The sequence below is a fragment of the Lipotes vexillifer genome, unplaced genomic scaffold (genome assembly GCF_000442215.2).
Source record: "Lipotes vexillifer unplaced genomic scaffold, Lipotes_vexillifer_v1.1 scaffold914, whole genome shotgun sequence".
Classification (NCBI taxonomy): Eukaryota; Metazoa; Chordata; class Mammalia; order Artiodactyla; family Lipotidae; genus Lipotes; species Lipotes vexillifer.
The window spans coordinates 675,918-698,532 of NW_006780388.1; the positions used below are offsets into that span (position 1 = coordinate 675,918).

The 22,615-nt window shown below is 61.6% G+C and overlaps 2 protein-coding genes across 2 annotated transcripts in view; one reads left to right on the forward strand and one right to left on the reverse strand.

The window, feature by feature from the left end:
* The window catches only part of CORO7 (coronin 7), a 61,152-nt gene that overhangs the window by 27,394 nt on the left and 11,143 nt on the right, over window positions 1–22,615 (forward strand). Inside the window, exons 8-9 of the mRNA XM_007453475.1 lie at window positions 3,857–3,943; window positions 4,380–4,462. Coding sequence (XP_007453537.1) covers window positions 3,857–3,943; window positions 4,380–4,462 — 170 coding nt within the window. The remainder of the gene's footprint in view (window positions 1–3,856; window positions 3,944–4,379; window positions 4,463–22,615) is intronic.
* On the reverse strand, window positions 9,500–11,534 carry VASN (vasorin). The gene has a single exon (XM_007453474.1). It carries the CDS (start codon window positions 11,528–11,530, stop codon window positions 9,500–9,502), a length of 2,031 nt encoding a protein of 676 aa, XP_007453536.1. The 5' UTR covers window positions 11,531–11,534.

Genomic DNA, 22,615 nt, shown 5'->3' on the forward strand with positions numbered 1-22,615 from the left:
GTGGCTCCCACCCCCTCCTAGCTCCCGGGAGGCTGCCTGTGCTTGGCCGCCTGTGCGGGGGCAGCAGGACCTGGAATGCTGCCCTCTGCCTGGCCCTGCCCCCCACTTCCGCCAGGGCATCTGGCCCACACCTGGCTTCTATTAAGAAAACTGCTGCTGGCAGCCAGGGTCGGTGTGAGCCGAGGGGCCAGCTCGGGGGAGAGGCCTTCTGGGAGTGCCTTCTCCTGAGATCCTCCTTCCCCACTGGAGGGGGTACTGGTGGGCGTTGGGGAAGAAGGCACTGCCCTCCCTCCAGCTTCTGTCCTCCCTGCCCCACTGGCTGTCCCCGTGGCCTGGAGGCTGGGCAGGGAGGCCTGGGGAGTCCTCCCTCCACTGTCTTTTTTGGTCCCTTCCTCTGGAGACTGGAGCTTGGAGCAGGGGATGCTTGGGTGGCTCCCTCCTGTTCACACCCTCTGCTTTGTTTTTAGGTTGCATTTATGACGGATTATTATGTCCCAGGCTCTTGGCACGCACAATCTCCTTCCACTCTCCTGACCATCCTGTAAAGTCAGTCCTTTGGTATTTTTTTCCCCAGGGTTTCACAGCTGAGTGGCAGAGGCAGGTTCGGTCCATCTGACTCCAGAGCCCCAGGCCTCTCCTGCCCCTTCACTCTGCCAGAGCCCCAGTGGGGGTGGCCGAGGCCCTGAAGCCATGGTCATGCCAGGGAAGTAGAAGCCACAGCTGAGGGGGTACCCAGGGATGGTGAGCTTTGACAGGCTGGTCCAGGGCAGGAGGGGGCCAGAGGGCCTCTGGCGTGGACAGGCGGAACTGCTCCTTCCGACCACCCGCCGTGTCAGGCAGGCAGGCCTCGGGGGCCAGCATCTGCAGCCCAGGACTGAGCCTGGCTGAGAGGAGGGGTGTGGGTGATTGATGGGGGTCTTACCACCGGAGAAGGTCCCCTCACCCTAGGAAGGAGCCCAGGGCCGCTCTTAAACAAGACCCGTATATATACTGTCTACAAGAGACCCACTTCAGACCGACGCCCTGCCCCATACAGGAAGCGTTGCTGTGGCGACAGAGGGGGAATTTGGCTTCACTGCAGCTGGAATGCTGGGTATGCGCCTGCTCCTGGCACCCCTGTACTGGGCAGGTGTGGCCTGGCCTCAGCCCCTCCTGTTCTCTCCTTGGGGCCAGGTGTCAGGGAGACATGGGGGTACCGAGGGACTTCTCCATGAGCAGGACACCTAGCTGCCTGTAAGAGGGAAACCCCAAGGCCTGGCCTACAGCCTCGGGATCACCATCAGCGGCTTCCTATGACAGGGCTCAGGTTCGGGTGGCAGGGTGCCTGGGTCCCAACTGCAACCTCCCCTCTACCCCAGGAGAATGAGAATCCGGGGATTTGGAGGGAGGGCTCCTCCTCCCTGAGTCCCACCGAGGTCAGCAAAGAACTTGCCATTTTTGAAACTGAAAGTCACTCCAGTGATCTGGGGATAGAGGAATGGGGAAGGGGTCCTTGGCCTCCCCTCCAAGTTGCTGGGGCTTCCTCTGGCCCCCGGGACAGACTGAGCTGGGTGTGCCCATGTTGGGTGCACTGGGCTCAGCATAAGCTCTGACCTTGTCTCCACTTCCTGGGTGCCGTGTCCTCTGAGACCCGAGGTGAGAGTGGAGAGCTGTGGGGCGAGCAGGACTCGCCAGCCCACAATGCCCTGCCCATCACTGCCTGGTTCCCCCAGTGCGAACTCGTCCAGGGAGGATTGCTGGAGACCCGAGGTGCCTGGGAGCAGCCAGCATCCTGGACTCCTCCTGGTCTGGGCTCTGCTGCCTTCTGGCTGTGCCTGTCTCCTTGCCTGTCCTCCATCAGCTCCTCTTGTGCAGACAGAGAACAGTAACGGTTGTTGCGGGTGGCTGTCCTCCTGGGTGACTTGGGGCAGATGGCTTCCTCTCTCTGGGCCTCTGGTTTCTCTGTGTGTGAAATAGGAAGGTGGAGACATGGGCCAAAGAATGTTCCATCCAAACCTGTGCCTCTGGATGAAAAACGCTCCCTTGCTGTCCACAGGCCCTGTAGACCCTGCTCCGCCTCCTCCTCTCCCCCGACCCCGCTGCCAGCTGTGCCGGCCTCTTCACTCTCCGAGACCCCAACTCTTCACAGATGCTGGTCCCCACCACTGGCTCACGCCTGCCAATCCTTCACATCTTAAGTGTTACCCTAAATCCACTGCCCTCAATTATACTCTATTGTACCCTGTTACCATGCTTCTAAAAAATGCACATTGTTGTGTGCTGGACACAACCCTGAGCGCTTCGCCTTCCACAGTGTGTCCGTCATGGTGCTCTTTGTGTGGGTCAGGACACTGAGGCACATCCTGGGACGAGGCTGTTGGCGGCTTGGCTTTCACCCAGCCAATCTGATTCCAAAGCTCGCGCCCCTAACCCCCCACTTACAGCAACTCGCTGACATAGTTATTTCTGTTTGGTTCACATCTGCCTTTCAACCTGCACATTCTATGAGTTTGCGGACCCTTTCTGTTTTGTTGACCATGTCCCCAGTGCCTAGTCTCACGTGCAGCTTGAATATTCATATTATGAAAGAACAAGTGAGTGAGCAGCCCTGCTTCACCCAGGACGTGACCATCCATCTGAGATGTGTTCGGCCCCACTGCCAGCTCCCAGCACAGCACCTGGCCAGGAGGAGGCCTGCACGGCTGTTGAATGAATGAATGGTGTGCTAACGTAGTGCGAGCCGTCTGGTGCTCCTTACATGGGATGTTTGCACACCGATGAGAGGGCAAGAGCCCATGTGACACTTCTGATTGACCCTGGGGTGTTGGTGGCAGAGCTGACCCTTGCCCTGACCCCACAGCCCCTCTTGCGTAAAGAGAGGGATGTTGGGCCCTAGTTCTCAGGCTCCAGCCCTGACTTCCTGTGCCGACTACAGCCGGGTGGGAAGGAAGCAGTGAGAAAAGCCCCTTGAATGACACGGAGCCGTTTCCAATGGTCTCCCACGCTGGGGTCGGCTTCCGCGGGCTGGGGAGGGGGCGTGGGGCCAGCTCCTCACAGCCGCCTGGCTCCCTCATTCATTCCCAAGGAGATCGTGGGAAGCTGGGAGGAAGCTGGCCACAGTTTGGGGTGAGCTAATTTTGGTAACAGGGTCTTTGGTCTCAGGCTCCAGGGGCCAGGGTGACTGGGAGGGAGCTGTTTGCATTTCCTCTGGCCCCCTCAGCTCCCCCCTGCTTGGGCCCGGGGGACAGGGCCGCCTGCGGTTTGAACTCATCTCTCCTCCCTGGGGCCCAGCAAACCTTCCTGCTGGCAGCTCCAGTACCACGAGAGGGCCAAGAGGGGCACTCTTCTGCCCTCTCCAGGGACTGTTCCCCATGCTTGGCACCAGGCCCTCTCCCTGGCCCCTTGGCAGCGTCAAGAGGCAGCAGTAATACTCGTAATCCCTTGATTTGCACGGCGCTTTGTGGCCGGCCTGTACCTATCACATGTGGTCTCAGTTGATCCTTGCGACAGTCCTGGGAAGTAGGCAGCCCAGGCCACGAGCAAGGAAAATGAAGTTCCGAGAGGGCACTGGGGTCCTCAGAGCCCGAGGATGGTGACTGGTAGCCAAGTGCCTCCCCCCGGACACCTGCAGAGGCTAGGACGTGCTGCCGTCCTGAGCCCCATCACTGCGGCAAGAGGGGCCTGGCCATGAACAGAGCAGCCCAACAGGCCCCTTACAAGGAGGGAGACTGAGCCCAAGCTTGGTGGCCAAGTAGGCCCTCTGGGTGCAGAGCTGTCCCCAGCTGACCCCTCCTGCCCTCTGGAGGGCTCTCAGGTGGGTGGCCCCCCCAAGGAGGCCCCCAAGTCTCAACTCAGTGCCATCTTTTTTCTCCTCCAGAGCACGTGGGCCCATGAGAACAGCAGGGGTGGCCGGTTGGTGTGGACAGGCGTCCAGGAGTACCTTGTGTCCACCGGTTTCAACAAGGTACGTCTCCTCCCAGAGGAGTAGGGCATCCACACCAAGAGGGCGGGGACGAGGCCCACTGGGAGGGGGGGGCTGGGGCCAGCTCCAGACCTGGCCATATACGGCCCTGTGTGCAGCCGGGTCTCAGAGCCCCAGGGGACCAATGGCTGCTGAAAACTGGCAGATTCCATCTGCAATAGCTAAGCCTGACCCTGGGAACTGCGGTGGGCCCCCCCCCAGGGACCAGAGTCCACAGAGGGAACTGCCCCTTGTCCCTTGTCACCTAAGGGTTCTTAAAGGGGCAGGACATGAAAACCCAAACCCTCCCTGGCATGACTCACCCCCCCCACCCCTGAATGCTCTGCTCTGGGGCAAGTGCTCCCGTGCCAGGCTGTGTCCTTAGTCCCTGGGTTCCGGGCTGGGCCCCTCTGAGCCCTTCTCTGCCCCCTCCCTGCAGATGCGTGAGCGTGAAGTGAAGCTCTGGGACACCCGGCTCTTCTCCAGCGCCCGTACCTCCCTCACCCTGGACACCTCTCCCAGGTAGGAGTGGCTGGCGTGTTGGGATGGCTGGGGGCATTGAGGGCCCAGTGATGTCTGTAAGTGCACACTGCTGGTTGTGGGGCAGGCTTCTGCCCGGGGGCTCGTGCTGGTGTGTTTTGGCATTTGGGGAGGGGACTGTGACTCAGCGGTGTGGGGACAGGGAGTCTGGGGATGTGCTTGATTTTGCTGTGAGTGTTCTGGTGGAGCCGAAGACTGAAGAAACTGAGGCTACGATCATGAGGTGGCCGCGGGGTGACATGGGGTCAGGTGGGCTGGCAGGTCTGGAGGCTCCAATGCCGGACGGAGGCAGGCCTCAGACCTGCAATTTCTGTGAGACCTCAGCCCTGGCCACATGCATGTCACTGGTGGTCCTGGGCGGGTTGGGGGTTGCAGGCAGCCTGGAGGTACAAGTGCACCTCGTCCTTCCACCCTCCTGGAAGCGTGTGCAAGAGGGTTTATGGTGGTGCCCCACGGGGTCCTGGCCCAGCCAGCTCTGTGCAGGGGCAACCCACGCACCAGGAGGCCCACTGAGGAGATGAGGTACAGGAGGCTGGAGGACTGCAGCCCGGCTGGTGCAGGAGGTGGTGGGACCTGGTCCCTGTTCAGCTGTGACTCTTGGGGCGGCTTGCTGAACACCCCACCCAGGCAGGGACCTGGGAGGTCAGAGCCAGGATGGGGCCTTGGTCCTTGGATATCCATTCAGCCCCTTCCTCTTCCGTTTTACAACTAGGGAAACTGAGTCATAGAGGGTGTGGTGACCTGTCCAGGCTCTGGGAGCAGTGAGGGCCATGTCTGGGGCACGCAGGGCTGAGTGCTGTAAGAGGTCCTGCCAGGGCGACCCCGCTGAGAGCCCCCAGAGAAGGGGAAACCGTCAGGGTGGCACTCCCACCCTATCTCACAACCCAGGGAAAGGCTGGGGTGCTGGAAAGGCCCAATTTGCAGATGAGGGAGGCAAGGCTGAGTGAGATCCCATAGCAGTAGGTGTGAGGCCTCTGTCTGCTCTTGGCCCTGGGGATACAGCGGGATGTTACCAGGGCCCCCCTGCGCTGGAGGAATCAGGGCCCCCAGGCCTTCTGGCTTCATGTCCAGCAACCCCTCCCGCAGCCCTCATGCTGCACTGATATCTTGTCCTCCACGCCTACCCAGGCCAGACAGCCCCTTCCCTATGGGGCCCCCCAGCAGAGGGAGGGAACTGGCCCAGCCTGGAAAAGGGAGCCAGCACTACCATCAAGTGCTCCTCTCCCCACCACTTCCTGCCTTCCAGGCTCCGCCCCATCTGTGCCAGCCCCACCTCCACCCCGAGGAGCAGCCCCTGCCCAGCCCCAGTGTGGCCCCTGGGGGAGTTAACGATGCCCAGACCCCATGGTGCCACTGGCCAAGGCTGACCCTGTAATTATAGCAGTTAAGAATAGCCTCGCAGGGCCAGCTAGGCCTGGAATTTCTCAAATCACTCCCAGATGGGCGGCCAGACCAGTGTCCCGCCCCCTTCATCCCCCAGTCCTGGACACTGCCCCACTGGGCCCACGCCCTTGGCAAAGGAGCTGGGACTCTCCAGTCCTCTACAAAGCTGGTGGACGCCAGGGATGCGTGCCAGCCTCCAGGCTGGCCTGAGAGGTTGTGGGTCCCCTACCCCCAGGCTCCCCAGAAGCCAGAACCCCTCAGAAGCCCCCCTGGGGTGTTGGGGGCTGCTGAGTGAACTTGACTGAAGGTAGGAAGTGTGCAGGGTGTCAGCTGCGGGCACGGCATGGGTCTCCACCGCACCCGCTCAGTTTCTTTTCTATTTTACAGATTTTCCATCTCCATTTGGGCAGAACAGTATGAACTCTTATAAGAGCTATAGGGGGCCAGGGGTCAGGCACATGCCCCTCCCCATCCTCTCCCAGGGAGGACCCAGGGCCCCACCCTCCCAGGGGCCTCTGTCTCTGCTCCCATTTGTGCCCTTCCCCTGCTCATCTGTGTTGTTTGTGGAGCATACCTCCCCACGTGGGACGCGCAGGGCAGCAGGTCCTATCTGTAAAGCTGGGCTCGGGCAGCAGGTCCACAATGGCTGCCCTGTACTTCCTGTGCGGGGTGGAGGTGGGGGGTTACCGGCAGGGCCCGGGCTAACAGAGCAGCTCGTGCTCCAGTCCAGGAGACACAGAAACACCACCACCTGTCTCGGGTGCCCTGCTCCTGGGCTGGGTGAATGGTCAACAGTATCGGCCCTGAGCTGAAGGCAGATGGAGATTTTTCTCCACATGTTAGCAAAGAATAAAAGCTGAAGCTGGAGAAATCGATCTTCTCTTGAGGTCGCCCTGGCAGCAAGCCTCACAGGGTGGAGGCTGGGAGTCTGCTCTGCTTCTTCACACTGAGGTGTCCACCTCTGGCCAGAGGCACTGGCCCTGCATCCCAGCGAGTTCCCTGGAGGTTGGGAACCCCCTCCCTGCCTGCCTTCTGCAGCTCTCAGTAGCCCCTCCCCTCTCCTGGAGGGCCAAGCCCTCCCCGCAAGGCTGGTACCCCCACCTCCTGGGCCAGCGAGCAGGTGTTGGGATCCGTCCCTGCCTGCTGTGAGCAAGCTGCTGTCTTACCGTTTCCGGCCTGTGATTCTCTTCTGTAGAGGGATCGCTGGACGTGAAATGGGAGCATGTGTAGCCCGCGTGGCACAGGGCCTGTGGCAGCGAGGACCCCAGCAGTTGGGGGCTGGCGTTTCCCCACAGCAGGATCACCCTGGGTAGTGGCTGTATCTTGGCTCGGTCCCCGACTCGCTCCCTGGCCCTCCCTTCGTCCCCCAGCCCCTCATCTGATGGGATGCCCGAAAACCTTTTCTGGGAGGGCTGGTGTGAGTGCTCAGGCCCCTTTCTGTGGGCCCCACCACTCACCCCGCCCCTGCAGCCCCACTAGCCAGGTTTAGCTTTGCAGCGAAAACATTCATTCAGCAGCCACTGTGTTTAGCAGCATAGAGCCACAATGGCCCCTTTGACGGGGCCGCCGAAGGGGAGGGCAGGCCTCGCCAGAGCCATTCCCCTAATGGGACCCAGGCCCATAGGAAATCCACCTGGGCTGCTGCCTCCGCCGCCTCAGGAAGAAGGGGCCCCACCCAGGCCCGCTGCCACCACTCTCTGCCCACCATGACCCACCTCCTCCCTTCTCATGCCAGAACCCTCAGCAGCCGATAATTGAATCCAGAGCCTCGTGTGGCCGGGCCTGACTCTGCACTGACATCAACGCCCAGAACCGCAGGGCCTGCTCGCCAGGCCTGGCTGGGCTGCCTCCTTCCCGCCAGGGTGAGGCTGGGGACCAGGGGCCATGACCCATGCAGGGAGATGGGCATGGGGCCGCAGGGAGGCTCGCTCTAGCCTTTGCAGGGCCTCTCTGGCTCCAGGGGCATCTCCCTTCCTGCCAGAGGGTAATAGGAAAAGGTGCTGGGTGCGTGTGTCTGTCACTGTTCCTAAGCTTCCAGCACCTGGTCCAGGCCAGGGTTGTGCATAGCATCCCTGGGGGCCCTGCCCCCACCTTGGCCTGTGGCTTCCTGGAAAACACTCCCACTTCCGGGGTTTCTGGAAAGCCTGGGTACTTTACTCAAGTGCAGAGAGTAAAGGGGCATCACAGGGCCACCTGCCCCTAATAGCCCTGGCTCAGTCCCTGCCTCCTCACCCAGCAAAGAGCTCCTGCCATTCAGGATCTGTGCTGCTCCTCTACCAAGGCCCCTTCTCTGTAGCTAGAGCAGGAGACTGGGAGCAAGGTCTCCCAGCCTGAGCCCATGCAGAGGGGCAATAGGACTGCAGGAAGGGCTGGGCCATGTGTGCCATCTGGTCCCAGACCATCCATGAGGGCCTGGCAGGACATGGCTCAAGGCACCTCCTCCACAGAGGAAGGCAGGTGGTGAACTGCTCATCAGACCCATCTCTGAGGAGGGACCCTTGGGGGTTATCTTGGCCTGCGTCTGCCACGAGCGTCTCCCCAGCCTCTCCCAGGAGCCCTGCAGCTCCTGCTGGCAGAAGACTGGGCCTGGGAAGGGTAAGGCTGCCCTAACCGTTCCTCTGCCCGGAGGTTGAAGTGGCCCCTTTCCTATCCCTGCTCCCTCCTGGTTCCCAGTCTCACTGGGAGGCTGGTCCAGGCACCTCAGTCGAGCGGACTGAGCAGACACAACCCAGGGCAGGACAGCCTAGGGCATGGACTGAGCAGACACAACCCAGGGCAGGACAGCCTAGGGCATGGACTGAGCAGACACAACCCAGGGCAGGACAGCCTAGGGCATGCTAACTAGGGCCTGGTGCCCGCTGGGGAGAGGGGTTCCTGCCCCCAGCTTCCCCACAGAGAGGGCTGTCCCTTTAGGCCAACCCTGCAAGCCCCCACCCTCCCTTAGTCCAGCCCACATACCCTGGGGCCATGCCTGAGAAACATGCTTGTTTCTTTTCATCTTTTATTTTTCTTACAAAAGGCTTTCATATCATCATTTGTCTTACAAAAACCAAAGTCCTTGTCTCTGAGTTTGAAAAACATTTTCCCAGAATAAATGGGAAAGGATCTTTTATAAATATATTTTAAAAAACAAAAGCAAAACTTGTTCCTAAAGCATCTTTCTTTCCAGTTTCTTTTGTTCCTTCACTTTCTGGGGCTGAGGCAGTCTCACCCACCCCATCCCCAGTCCCACTCTCCCTCTGCTCTCTTTTCTGGGGGCTTCCTTCACTGGCCCCCAGAGTCTCCTTGGGGTGGGGGGCTTGGCAGCCCCGGGCCTGTGTTTCCAGCACACGGCAGGGCCCGCCCCACCCCAGAGGTTGCATGTTGCAGAAGACGGGGCTGACGCCATCCTCTAGGCACTCGGGCGGGGCGGGCGGTGTGGGGGGACCTTAGAGGTTATCACCTGGGTCCCAGCTTCTTACAGATGAGGAGAACAAGGTCCAGAGACGGGCAGGGACTTGCTATGGTCACACAGCCCCGGTCCTGACATGTCCTCATCGTACAGATCTGAGAACTTCCTTGATCTGGCAGCAGGAGGGCCCTGGCCAGTCCCAGTGGGGCCGAGAGCCTGGCCCCGACCGTCCATCACTCCCAGGCTTAGATGTAGGGCTTAGCTGGGAGGGGCCCTTGGGGGCTGGGCCCCGAGTAGCCCATGAGCGGCACCTCACACTCAGGCCCGCCAGGCGGGGCCTCCCCACCACCCTCAGTCGCCTTGGGGCCTGGCTCCAAGGGGGCCTTCACCCCCTCCAGCTCCAGGGGCCCGGCCCCTGGCCCCACTTGCCCTTTGCCCTGAGCCACAGCTGCCGCGGCCCGCCCCCGCCGCACACAGAAGGCCGCCCCCACAGCAGCCAGCACGGCCAGGAGCACGGCGGCCAGGGCAGGCGCAATCAGGAGTGGCAGGTTGCCCTCTTGGGCCTGGGTGACTGGGGCGTGGTTGGAGCGGACTGCCGGGGGTGTGCGGGCCTCCCCACAGGCCTCCTCGCTCTCAGGCACCCTCCCGGCCCCCAGGGGCCGGACGCAGATAGAGTAGGTGGCGTTGGGCCGCAGCTGGGTGACCGTGTACTCTGCGAGTGAGGCCGGCAGCCGCAGTGTCACCGGCCGTTTGTCAGGACCTGACAGGTTGCGGTAGGTGAGGCGGAGGCTCCTGAGCTGCACGGTGCTGCCCTGCAGGTAGCGCTGCAGTCCCACCCGCAGGGAGGTGGGGCTAGCGGGCTCAATGCCAAGGGGCAGGGGCTGGGGTGGCTGCATCGTGGCCGGGGCAGGGCTGGGCCTTGGCCCTGGCCTCACCCGGCTCTCACAGTACAGGCCCGTGAAGCCCTCAGGACACAGGCACTCCAGGTGGCCCCGCGCCCCCAGGTGGCAGGTGCCCCCACTGAGGCAGATGGATGCCGGGCAGTCCCGGGGCTGGGGGGCAGGACCCATGGTGGGCGGGGCGGGGGGCAGTCGGCTCAGGGCCTCAGTGGTCGGCTCCGTGGGGCTGAGCCAGGTGGGAGCCATGCTGGAAGGTGGGGCTGTGGGCGCCCACACCGTGGGCCTCATAGTGGGCACCGTGGCCGTGGTGGTGGTGGCCGGGCAGCCAAAGTCGGCGTAGTCAAGGTCCAGGAGCAGCCGGCCGGCATTCTTGGGTGGAAAGTGGCAGCGTGTCTCCTCGGGGCTGGCCAGCGCCACACGGCTCTCCCGCACCCAGGGGCCGAACCAGCTCAGGGGGCACACGCAGTTGAAGGGGTTGCGGGCAGCTGCCAGGAGCCGCAGGCGGGGGAAGAGGACCGAGAGCTCGTGCGGCAGGGCCTGCAGGCTCAGGTTGCTCAGGTCCAGCTCCTGCAGGGCTGCCAGGCCGGCCAGGTCCTCGGGCCGCAGCTGGGCAATGCGGGTGTTGCCCGCCAGCCGCAGGCGCGTCAGGCCCCGCAGGCCCCGGATGGCGGGTGGTGCGAGCTCCAGCTGGTTGTCGGCCACGTCCAGGTCATGGAGGTTGCGCAGGCGGCCAAAGAGCCCCTCGTCCAGCCGCTGCAGCCCCAGGCCGGCCAGCCGCAGCGCCTCCACGTTGGCGGTGTCCAGGATGCCGGGCTCCAGGGCTGGGAGGCTGTTGTGGCTGAGGTCAAGCAGCAGCAGGCGCGGCAGGTGCAGCGGGGGCAGCGCCCGCAGCTCGTTGTCCTGCAGCTTGAGCTCCAGTAGGTGGTCGAGCGCGTCAAAGGCACCAGGCTGGATGTGGCGGATGCGGTTCTTGCCCAGGTAGAGGCGCTCCAGGCGCCGCAGGCCACGGAAGGTCTCGTTGGTGATTTCCCGAAGCCTATTGGCAGTCAGGTCCAGGTTGCTGAGGTTGACCAGTGGCTGGAAGACCCCACCAGGCAGGCTGGCAATCTGGTTCTGTGACAGGTCCAGGAGCTGCAGGCCCGGCAGGCCGGCAAAGCTGCCCGCGTCGAGTGTGGTGATGCCGTTCTCAAAGATGTACAGGCCCACTGTGTCGGGCGGCACGTCGAGAGGCACGGTGGTCCCCTGGCGGGCGGTGCAGAAGACTGTCTGTGGCTGGTTGCACTGGCAGCCGGATGGGCAGCCCCGCGCCCTGGGCTCCAGGGCTGGCAGCAGCAGCAGCAGCGGCAGCAACAGGGGCGGGGGTGTCTTGGAGCGCATCTTCTGGTCCCTGGGAGCAGAGAGGAAAGCGGGAGACTGTGAGTCAGGGGCCCCAGGGGACAGCCACTCCAGGAAGGACCGGGAAGGGAATTCCCAGCCCCCTTCTCCACTCCCCGCCCCCAAACCCAACAGCATACAGTACTTATGAGTCAGGTCCCCAGTGCCTTGGCTGGGTTCCTGTCCCTGCCCTGTCACTTCTTCGCTATGTGACTTTGAGCAATCACATGACCTTGTTATGATATCAGTTGCTACTTCCTGCGCTGACACCAGGGTTCGGTGGGCTGATGCACACAGAGGGGGGCCTGGCCCCCAAACACTCAGTGACCACAAATAACCCCCTTCTCCTTAACTCCAGCCCTTTGGCCTCTCTGTGGCTCAGAGAGAACACATGGTCAAAAAACATCAGACTCTGTGCCCTCCCCCTAAACCACCCCAAAAATCTCTGCTGAGGTGGACAGGGAAGGAGGGAGAATGGTGGGTTCTGGAGTGGCAGCCCCTCCCGCAGCATCTGGGAGAGACCAGGCAGGCAGGCGGCCGAGCATGTAAGTAGAGAAGCTGCCTGCCCTGGGCCACTGGCCGCTGCTGCCGCACTCTGAGTCCTCCGAATGAGGAGAGACCACAGCGGGAAGACTTCACGGGGAAACTCTGGGATTGGTGTTTTTCCACTTGTGAAGTCAGACCTGCCTAGGACATGGCCAGCAGGAGAGTTCCCTGGGGAGGTAGAGGAGGGCTGGAGCCCTTGGCAGGTGTCCCCACTGTGGGAAGAGGGGAGGCAGGGAACCTTGGTCTTCAGATCCCCCATCTCTGAGCCACGATGAAAGAACTAGAGGTGAGGGGCCCCCAGCCTCCCTGGGCTGACCCAGGTCTCAGGTTGGGGGACGCTGTTTGTGTGGTGGCCCCGGAGGCAGTGTCAAGCCTGGAAACGCTCCGCAGATCGGATCCTCTATCATTTCTTGGGAATCCACTCTAGGCCAAGCCCTGAGCAAGAGGAGCAGCAGCCCTTCCCACGTACGCGCAGCACTGAACGTCTATAGTCTCCTCCTTTAGTCCCCCAGCAGCCACTCCAGGTGGAAGCTGTTCTCACTCCCAGATGACAGAAGAGGCTCCTGGAGGTGCAGTGACTTGCTGCCTTTGCACTGCCGGAAAATCTGAGCCAGAGCCCAGGTCCTTAACCACGTCCAGGTGTGGCTGGGCCTGCCCTCCTGATGGGGGGCCCAGTCCTGCCCAGGTGGGTGGCTCCCCCAGCCGCTCCAGGCTCCCACTCGTAGCTGGAACTGCCCGAGACAGGATAGGGCCACAGCATGGGCCCCCCTTCACTCAGGCTCCTGTGGGGAGCCCGGGGGCCGCCCCAGCAGCGTTCCCACACTGTGGTTCCCTAAAGTCCCTGAGAGGCCGGCATGCCTCCCCTCCAGGTGCCTCCTACTCACACAAGGGCCTTTTGTGCGGGGGCTCAGCCTCCCCTTCCCCCACGCTGGCCAGCCACCCAGCCACACAGGTAGTGTGGCCCCCTACGCAGCCCATGTTCTGCCCAATGCTGTCCATCGGGCTGCCCCTCCCCAGGGATGTGGGCTCCTGGAACGTGAGGCGGAGGGGCAGGTGGTCCCCAGGAGGCCACTATGGTGTTGGGCCAGCTCTGACTAAAAGCCCATCACCAGGTTGGGCCTGCCTAGGCCCTGCCCACCTGCAGGGTCCCCTCTGCCCCTCACTAGTTAGCACTGATGACTGTCCTTCAGAGGCCAGCTAGGGAGGCCTTCCCTGACCCCAGCCAGTGCCACCTCCTCTGCTCTCTAGATTCTGCTGTACCCTCCCTGAGGGGAGGCCCTGTTTTTGTTCCCTGTATCCCAGAGCCCATCTTTTGCTGAGTGAATGGCGGAGGAGCATCTTGCACTCAGCCTCAGATGAACCTCAGCCAGAACCCGGGAGGCCTTGTGTGCCCCCAGCCCTGCCGGCGCCGTTCCCAGGGGGCTGTGTGTGCCACACCTGGCCTCCTTCCCTGTGGGGACCCGCTCCACCCTCCCTGACTCAGAAGTATGGCCTGGCCTGACTCAGGCGGGTATGGCCTGGCCTCCAGATGTGGGCTGTGAGCAACCCCCACGCCCTCATGCACCTGGGGGGTGAGCTGCCTCCCCCTGAGTTAGCCCTCCTGGTGGGGGTGGCGGGCAGGGTCAGGAAGGGCACAGACAGGCTCTGGGGTGGGAGGGGACCTTACACTTGGCCAGCCTGGCCACCCCTACAGCTTCAGCTCCCCTGAGCCTTATAAAAGATCACAGTTAAAAGCTCACACTCCAGTCAGGCAGCCCTGGGCCAGGGGCACCCGAACTGTGAGGCCACAGAAAGCAGCTTTCTCTCAGTTTCCTCATCTGTCCACCTGGGCATTCCAGAATGGACACCTCGCAGGATTGGGAGCACTTAGCTCCGAGGAGCCAGGTATGTGGTCCTTAGGGGCCTGGGATGCTTACTGGGGGGTGTTTCCCATTCTGCATTGATGAGGGGACCAGCATGAGCTCTGAGCTTCACCTGTAGTCTGCTGGCCCTTTAATCAGTAAAGTCATCATGGGGGAAGGAGGCAGGAACACCAGGGGTCTGTCTGGCCACAGAGGCAATCTGGGTAAGCTGATGGGGAGTGGGCGTTGGGTCAGAACAAGAGCAGCTGACATTCTGGGCTGGGGAGACCCCAGTAGGCAGCAGCTACCCTGCTTCCAGTCCACAGGATGCAGGGATGAGTGCCTCTGCCTGAGCCCCATTCCACCTGTCCAGCAATGAGCTGGCACTGGGGCTTGGGAAAATGGCAAGCTGTGGGCTGTCAGCTCCAGGGGGCTCTGCCACCAAGAACAGATCAGAGAGCCCCCAGAGGGGACCAAGAGGGCACTGACTGACTGGAGGGGGCCGGTGACAGGGCAGCAGGAGACTAGCTCTGCCCCTAAATAGCTTCCCAGATCCCTTCTCACCTGTGGGCTTTTTTTCTTAGCAGCCCTGCTTCACTTTCTGGAGTTGTTCTGAGCACGTGTTGTGGTTCTGTGTTGTTCTGTTTGTTTTAAATGGGGAAGCTCTTTTAACAGGTTCTGGGAGCGATTCCGCCTGTCTGGGTGCGTGTGCATTGGGGGTGGGAGTGTCTCGTTGGGGTCATGGCTGCCCTGGCCCTTGCAATTTCAGCAGCCCTGAAGGACCAGGGGCCTAGGCTTTGATATCTGATCTGCTGACTCGAGGCAGGGAGGTGGGCCCTTTCCCTCTGCAAAGGGTGTGGGGAGAGTTCTGGAGGTAGCCCTGGGATTTGAGGGGGGGGGAGTGGAGGCAGGAGGGCAGAGTGTCCAGGGCCTCCCCTCCACTTGGACTCGCCTGGGCCTGGCCCCACCACAAGGGCCCTCCAGGGGACAGTGCTGGGATGGGGCTTTGGGGTCTGACTGCCTGCATTCGCAGCCTGGCTGCGTGACAGCCTGGCCACAGCCCTTCGCCTCAGTTCCCATCTGTGAAGTGGGGGAGGCTGGGTACAGCGCCTGAGTCTCAGGGCTTGTTTAGTTTGTATTTGGAGGACATTCTAGGTGGTCAGTAAACACTACCTACTGAGGGTGTCACCCATAAAACCTGAGTCTTGCCCTCCGCATGCATGGGGTGAGGATGCCATGGTGTGAGAGGGGCTTCATGCAGATTTAGGCACAGACAGGAGGCCCCCTGGGCCCAGGGTGAGGCCTCTACGCAAAGGCTGCCCCCCCATCCTCAGGCGTGGAAGAACAAGAGAACCTAGAGAGAGCAGCCTGGGGGGTGGGAGGAAGGTGCCTTTAGTTCTAGAAGGGGGTGGGGGGAAGTGAGCTGTCCTTCGGCCGGCAGTTCAGCATGTGATGGGGGAGGAGGGGGAGCAGAAGGAGGGGCTCAGTGAGTAAGGACATCATCATTTCAGCTCTCAGGGGGACCCAGAGTGTCCCCACCCACCCCCAAGTGTGGGACATCTGGAGGCACCCACTCATAGGCCCTGGATCAGGCAGGGACTGGCAAGTGAGTGGAACCCTGGGCCTTCGGGTGACCACATGAGACCTCAGGCTGGAGCATCTCCTGTGCCTGGCCAGTGGGGAACAGGAATGGGCAAACAGAAGCAGGCACACGTCCCTTTCCGTACCCGATGCTGCGGAGTGGGTACAGGGGTCTGGAGCTGCAGATCTGACCCCACAGCTCTGGGCCTCTGGCTCCCAGTGCCGGCCCGCCAGGGTGAAGCACTGCCGGCCAGGCCTGGCAGCAGCCCAGCCCAGGAGTCTGCCAACCCCCCAGGCAGGCGGGACCATGCCGGCAGCCAGGACAGTTGGCTCCAGTTTCGCTGACGTGTCTGAGGAGGCTCCGGGCCCGGGCTGGGTCCAGCAGTCTCCCCATCCCTGGGGAGAAGCAGCCCTTGGCCCAGCAGGTTGGGGTCTCTATCCTGGACCCTCATGGAAGGGGCTGAGGGGGCTGAGCCTCAGGTTCCTCGGAGATAGCCCTCTTGGGGGGTGGTCCTAGCCCTGCCCTTTGACTGGTGGTGGGGGTACCTACCAGTCTTGGCGTCTCTGCTTTACTTACTCCATCACCAACACCCCCAGCGGGTTCTACTCACGCTGTGGATAAGTTCTGACACTCCACACCATGAACTCATCCGGGCTTCCCTTCTGTCTCCCACCTATAGGGCTTCTCAACTCCAGCTGCACATCAAAATCGCCAAGAAGCTTTAGAAAGTTCCTAATGCTCATGCCACACCCTCCCCCGGCCAATTAAATAAGAATTTCTGGGGTGAGACCCAGGCAGAGTTGTGTTTTAGAGAAGCTCCTTGGGTGGGTCTCCTGTATAGCCAGGCCTCAGATCCTGGGGCAGAATATTGCAAAGGGGGATAGTCTATACATCAGCCCGTCTCCCTGTCCAGGGAAAAGTCTAGATCCCTGAGCAGGTATGGCCAGCTGGCAGCACCAGAAGAGCAGGAGCTGGACCTCCTCCCCCTTCCCTACTCCATGGCAGGAGCTGCCTGGCCCCAGGTGGGTGTCTTCTGTGGCACTGTGGGTGACTTGGCAGCTGCTAGACCTGTCAGCCCAGGGCAGGGAGACCAGTGACTAAGGCCAGTCCCTGGCTCAAGTGAGCCCTCAGGGTGGCAGGACATGCCTTCTCAGCAGAGGTGCCACTCTGCTAGAAGAGGACACCTGCTGCCCCAGGAGCTATGTGGTTGCTGCGGCCCAACTTGAAATGGGCTGGTCCAGATGCCGCCGTCAGCACGTGCAATTGTGATGCCACTGGGGCTGGGCTCAGACATGGGGCTTGCTCACTGCCCTGTCCCCACCCAGGGCCAAGCACCCGTCAACTAAGGCCCTAACTGCAATTAAACCTGAATTTACCAGAGGAAGACCTTAGTCACCAAGGGAGGCCACCAGCCCCAAGCCAGCTGGGCCCAGGCTGTCTGGGGCCTAGACAGGGTCTGAGAAGGAGGTAGCCCCAGAGGGGTCTTGCCCTTCTCATTCCATCATGCCCAGGGTTCTCAGTTACCCTGCAGCGAAGGAGGCCCTTCCTGGGGCCTGTGAGCTGATCGGTGGGCAGGTGGGGTTGATTAGGGGAGCCACAAGTCTGCTTCTCACCTCTCACTGCTGCCCACCCAGGCCCAGGGCCAGGGGGGCCCCAGTGGCCACCCCAGCCTCAGCCTCTTCTCAGTGCAGGCTAGCTCTCTCCTTCCTCCTTAATTAAATCTCTCAGGCAGCCTCCGAGGAATGTGAGAGCCTTATTGCGTTCCCTGGGAGGAGACGGGTTGGGGCCCTTCCCCACCTTGGAGAAGAACTGGCCCCTCGCCTGTTCCCACCCCCCAATCCTAAGGTGGCCCAAGGGAGTCTGCTCCAGCCTCCTCATACCCAGGGAGGGTGGAATGAGGAAAAGCGGGGGAGGCTGGCGGGTCTGGCCGGCCAGGCGGCCCAGCCAGCTGAGGGAAAGCAATCCGGCTGACTCTGGAATGTGGAAACTGATAAAAGGAAGAAGGCTGAGCCCCCGCCCACCCTCAGCACCCCTGCCCGCCCCCAAACAGCCCTGCTATGGTCACGCGCGCGCAGACACATGCCCACGCCAGACACACGCCCACTGGGCTGTGCTTTGAGACACACACGCACACACACGCCCTCCCCCTTCTCCAAGAACTCTCAAATTCCACAGCAGTGAGGGGAGCTGGTTTTCTTGGCAGTGCGGAGCCTTGGGCTCCCTGGCCCAGGGAGGGGACTCTGAGGGGGGCTCCGGGAGGGATCACTAACCCTGTTAAGTGGCATTGCTGTCCTTCCCATGAGCTCAGGGCCTGCCAGTGGTCAGGGATGCTTCTGTGGGCAGAGACTCACCCAGCCTTCTCTCTGGCCACCAGGGGAACTGGCTGGCTGGCCTACTGAGGTGGGAGCTGCCTCCAGGGCCCAGCTGAGACCCTGCTGTCCTGATCCCAGGAGCTGCTACCCACTTAAAAGCCCCCACAAGGACTCAACTCTCTACCTGGGACTTGTCCTAGCTCACCCAGGACTGTAGTGGAGGTGTCAGGAATGGGAGCCAGGAGCTGGATGCATCCCCTGCCCAGGGCATCTCCCTGGGGGCGTTTGCCGGAGGGGGCTGCCTGCGGAGAGCACTGGTCTGGGCACTGTCTGAGGGGCTTCTCATGTTGAACCCGTCCTCCTCCATGTCCAGGGTCTGGAGAGAGTGGTGCCATTCCAGCAAATACCCTGGGACACCAGCCCCCACCTGCCCACTGGTCCCAGGTAGTTGTTTCACTGAAACATGAGGCCAGGGGAGGTGGGGACAGGCAGTGCCTGGGCCCCCAGCCTGGCACGCGTGTGCTCATCCTCCCTCCCTGGGCCCGGGAGAGGCCAGATAATGGTCTGGAGGGAATCCAGCTGGGCTGCTCATTACCAGAGCCCTCTTCCTGCCTCTGACACTCTGTTTACAGAAGCTCCAGGGGCTGATTCCCCTGGGAGAAGACAGCAAACTCAGGGGACTACTCTCCCATCCCCCACACTGCCTGCCTTAGCCCTGTTGGGCCTTGCCAACAGCTGGGCCCATACTGGACGTCATAGCCCACTGGGCCTGCTGACCCCACTTGGAGGTCACCCGCCCAGCCACCCCTCTTTGCCCCCAATGCCCAAAGTCCAGCCTAGTGGGAAGGGACCTTGAGATTTAGTTCAGTCCCCCAGCCCTAGAAGCTCTTGGTCTGGGGAGAGGGGGGCTCTGGGTCCTGGTGCCACACTCCAGAGCCTCACCTGCCCTTGGTGCAGAAGGCAAGCAGAGGGACCCTCAGGGCCACTTCCTCCTTCCCACCTTTCACACTCCAGCCCTTGGCCCCAGCGGGAGAGGTAGTCAGCTACCCTGGTGTGGTAATCGTTAACAAATGGGGGTGAGGCAGAATGGCTGGCACCAATCAGCTGGCCTGCCAGTGACCACAGGGGACCTCAGCAGCCCTCAGGCTGCAGTGCTGCCAGCCCAGGGACACAAAAGACTAGGCTGGCTCCAGGCCATTGGGTTCACAGCCTGAGCAAAGCCCCTTCCCTGGCAGGGGCAGAGATGGGGCACCCTGATACCTGGAGTACAACCCAGTCAGCCAAGGTCTGTACCCCATTTCAAGGGCTGCATGCCTGTGGGCCCCTTGCTCTGCCCTGAGTGACAGAGCCCTCAGGACGGACCCCAGGCCGTCGATCTGCACAGGGGGACAGGGGTTAGGGGTATTCATGCCCAGAACCAGTGTCACTCCCGGAGGTAAAAGTAACCCAAGACTGTGGTTTGGCCATCCCCTCAAAGGGGTTTGTTTCATAAAACTGGTCATGCCGGAGGGCCCAGCCGTGGGGGGAGGGAGGGGGTGTTTATTTTGTCTGCTTGCAGCCCCGCGGGCCGGTGAGCCGCGTACTCGCGCGTGCGCGCACCCCGGCCGTGGAGCTGTCGGAGCCCGAGGACTGCCAGATAAGGGGGCGGGCCGGGGGCGCACGGTGCCGCCCGCCGTGCGTCCCCGAGTTGATCCAGGTGATCGTGCAGGACTGGGGGCCGCGTGCCCGCCCTGAGTGCGTGTGCGCGCGGCGGAGGTCGGGGGGGTCCGCGCGCGTGATCGGCGCGTGTGCACAGCCCGTCCCCTGTTCCCGCCCGCAGCCCCCTAGCCCGGTAGACACTCACCGGGCGGCGGCGGCGGCGGCGGCGGGACCCGGGCGGGACGGGCCGCGGCCTCAGTGCTTCCTGGCCTGGAGGCCGGAGGGGTCCTGGGTCCTGAGGTCTTGAGGTGCCGAGGCAGCCGCGTCCGTGTCTCCCCGCCCCAAGGCTCGGGCTGCGGAGTCGGCTCGCGGGAGGCGGGTTCAGTCTTAAGAGTCTGGGGGCGTGACCGCCATGGGCGGGGGGTGTGGCTGTTCCCTATTGGCCGAGGTGGGGCCGACGGAGACCCGCCTCCCCTCTATGCTGAAAGGGTCATTCGGCCAAGAAGCCTGGTCCTCACCCCGCCAACTCCCGACCAGGCGGGCAAGAGAGACCTTGCTTGGCTCCGTCGGGAGTCAGGAGTCCCGCGGTCCAGTCTGGTCTGCCACTACTTTGTAATATGACCCTGGCAGATCCCTTTTTCCCTGTGAAGAAGCGAGCGAATAATGAGTGAGACCAAGCATCCCAAACCTGGATGCCTGTGACATACCAGGCAGGTGATAAAAACTCGAGGAACGGATCCCAGAGCCTGTGGAGACCTGGGGAGGGGAGACTCAGCCGCTATGACCTGTCCCAGTCTGCCAGACCTTCAGGTTTTTCAGAAGAAACTGGAAATCTGGATTTTTAATGTGAAATCTCTCCGTGTTGTTGTTGGTAGCTAATCCCAATTTCAGAAACTCCTGGCTAGGCCACACACACAGATCCCTTCTGAGAGCCTCATAAGTACAACCTCTAATGCCAAATCTGAGTCCTGGGGTCGTTTTGCTGTGAGCACCTCTGGACCACTTTCCTCATGTCTTAGATGAAGGGAGCGACACCCAGGAAGAGGACATGATAGACTACCCACAGTTACCGGCAGCTTCAAGGCCAGAATGTGCTGGGGGGTGCTGGGCTGAAATGTGAGGTTGGGCCTCACTGTCAGTAGGTGGGGCCTGGGTGCTGCTGACAGTGGCCCTTAATGGGGCAAAAGGGGTGGGTGCCAGGGGGTGGGCTAGTCCAGAAAAATCCCCTGCCTTGGAGGATTCCAGGAAAACACTCTGCCCTCCTCCCCCTCTGCACTTGTGGTCAGAGTCATGCCTCAGAGCCTTTGGGGACCCAGCTCGGCTCCTAACTTTCAGCCGGCTCCAGGACACCCGCCACCCCGTCCAGCCCAGCCCACAGTCAGGGCTTGTCTGGGCCAGCTCAAATCTCGGGGGACCTGAAGGCTTATCCCAGCAGGCTGGGCCACACCAACTTGCAGGGGTGGGGGTGTTGCGTGGTGTTTGAAGGACTGGATCACCTCCAGGAGGCAGGATAGCCTCCGTGTCCAGTCTCTAACAGGGCTAAGCAGGGTCCAGGTGCAATGGTTACCTCCCAGACTTTTCTTCTCAGCTCTTCGCCTCCTCAGGACCTCTCTCCAACATGGCCCCCTTTCAGGATGGGCAGAGGTCTGCACCCCATGCTTTTGTTGTTATATGTGGATGTGGAGTGTGCCTTGCACACCTCTAAACGTCCGTTCCTAGGCCAGTGCAGGCCCTCAGGTGTGCTTCATTTGGCTCCTGTGGGACTTTTTAAAAATTTGAAGCCATTGCCAACATTGAAAAATCCAGTAGTTTCACATTAAAATGGGACTTCCCAGCTTGCCTTGAGTGGGAACTCTCGGCCAAGGCTGAGCAGCAGCTGCCCCCTGTGACCAAGGCCCAGACTCACAGGTGGCCCCAGTCCCCACCAAACCTAGTTGTCTCACACCAGGCTGCTGCACTCCTGAAGCATTTGAGTTTGCGGTCAGCTCAGACTGTCCCTATTGCCTCTGCCCTTGGGCCCTGTGTCCCCTAAGGCCCTCCGGAGACCCCAGCCTGACTCTCCTCCAGGAATAGGACTTCCTGACAGGTCCTGAATCTTCTCGCCTCTGTGGCCATTTCTTGTTGACAGTGAGATCCCACCTGCCTAAAGGATCCAACCCCACCCCAATCCTAAGCCTGGACTCACACAGGCCATGCTCCCATCCACCCGGAGGTTCAAGGACAGCTTCCAGGAGCCCCCCCTCCCCAGTATGTCCATCCTGTCCTCATTTGGCTTCAAGGCACCACCTGCCTTAGAACCTGGTTCTAAGGGAGCAAGGGAGTGGGGGGCAGGGTTTGGTTCAAGGGTGTCCCCACTGCCCAGTCTGGGTGACAAGAACTGGGGACCTGTTCTGCTTTGGACCAGTGCCAATGCCAGAATGTTTAGGTGGTGGGTCTGAGTGGGAGAGATGGGCTGGCAGGGAGAACCAGAGGAGGGCTCTTGAAACTGCATTTCCTGGCAGGCTCACCGCGGTACTTCCTGTGTTATTTGCAGCAATATTGGGAAAGCTGATGGGAGTATCAGGGGGTAACCCTTCCCCCACGTGATCCACTTGATACCACCATGGTTCTGCATCTTCTGGGACTTGGGCTCATGGGTAGGTGGCAGGTCTGGGCTCTAGACCTTCTGTGGCTTTGAGTCTGGAGCAGACCCCTAGATCTGGGTCAAAGCCTTTCCCAGTGGCAGGCCCAAATGCCAGCCCTCCCCCATTGCCATGGCAGCAGGAGAGATGCCCATGCCAGCTTTCACCCGCTCTGGCCCTATGCCAGGCTGGGGCTTGGTTCTGCATCCCAGACCCAGACCTGGCTTGGCTCTCTTTACAAGGCCTGGGGTCAGGCCCGTGCCAGCTGTTGGCCAACTCTTGGGGCTGGGTGCCATGACCCCATTTCTTGGCCTGTGCTGTGGTGTGTAGGATGCTCCCGCCTGACGGAGCTTCTCAGGTAGCTCTGCCTGAGGCGAAGAAGACTGGCCTGACCTGTCAGAGAAGCCAGCCCTGCCCTTCTTGACTTCCTGCCCCTGCGGCCCTAGCACCTGAGTCATTGGGCCAGCCAGCTGGGGCTGATGGGGCAGGGGCACAGGTGTGCCAGGTCAGGCCTCTTTTTTTTTTTTTTTTTTTTTTTTTTTTTTTTT

What these genes read in the sequence shown, in the direction of transcription:
- VASN (XM_007453474.1), bottom strand. Translation starts at nt 11,530, where the DNA reads ATGCGCTCCAAGACACCCCCGCCCCTGTTGCTGCCGCTGCTGCTGCTG.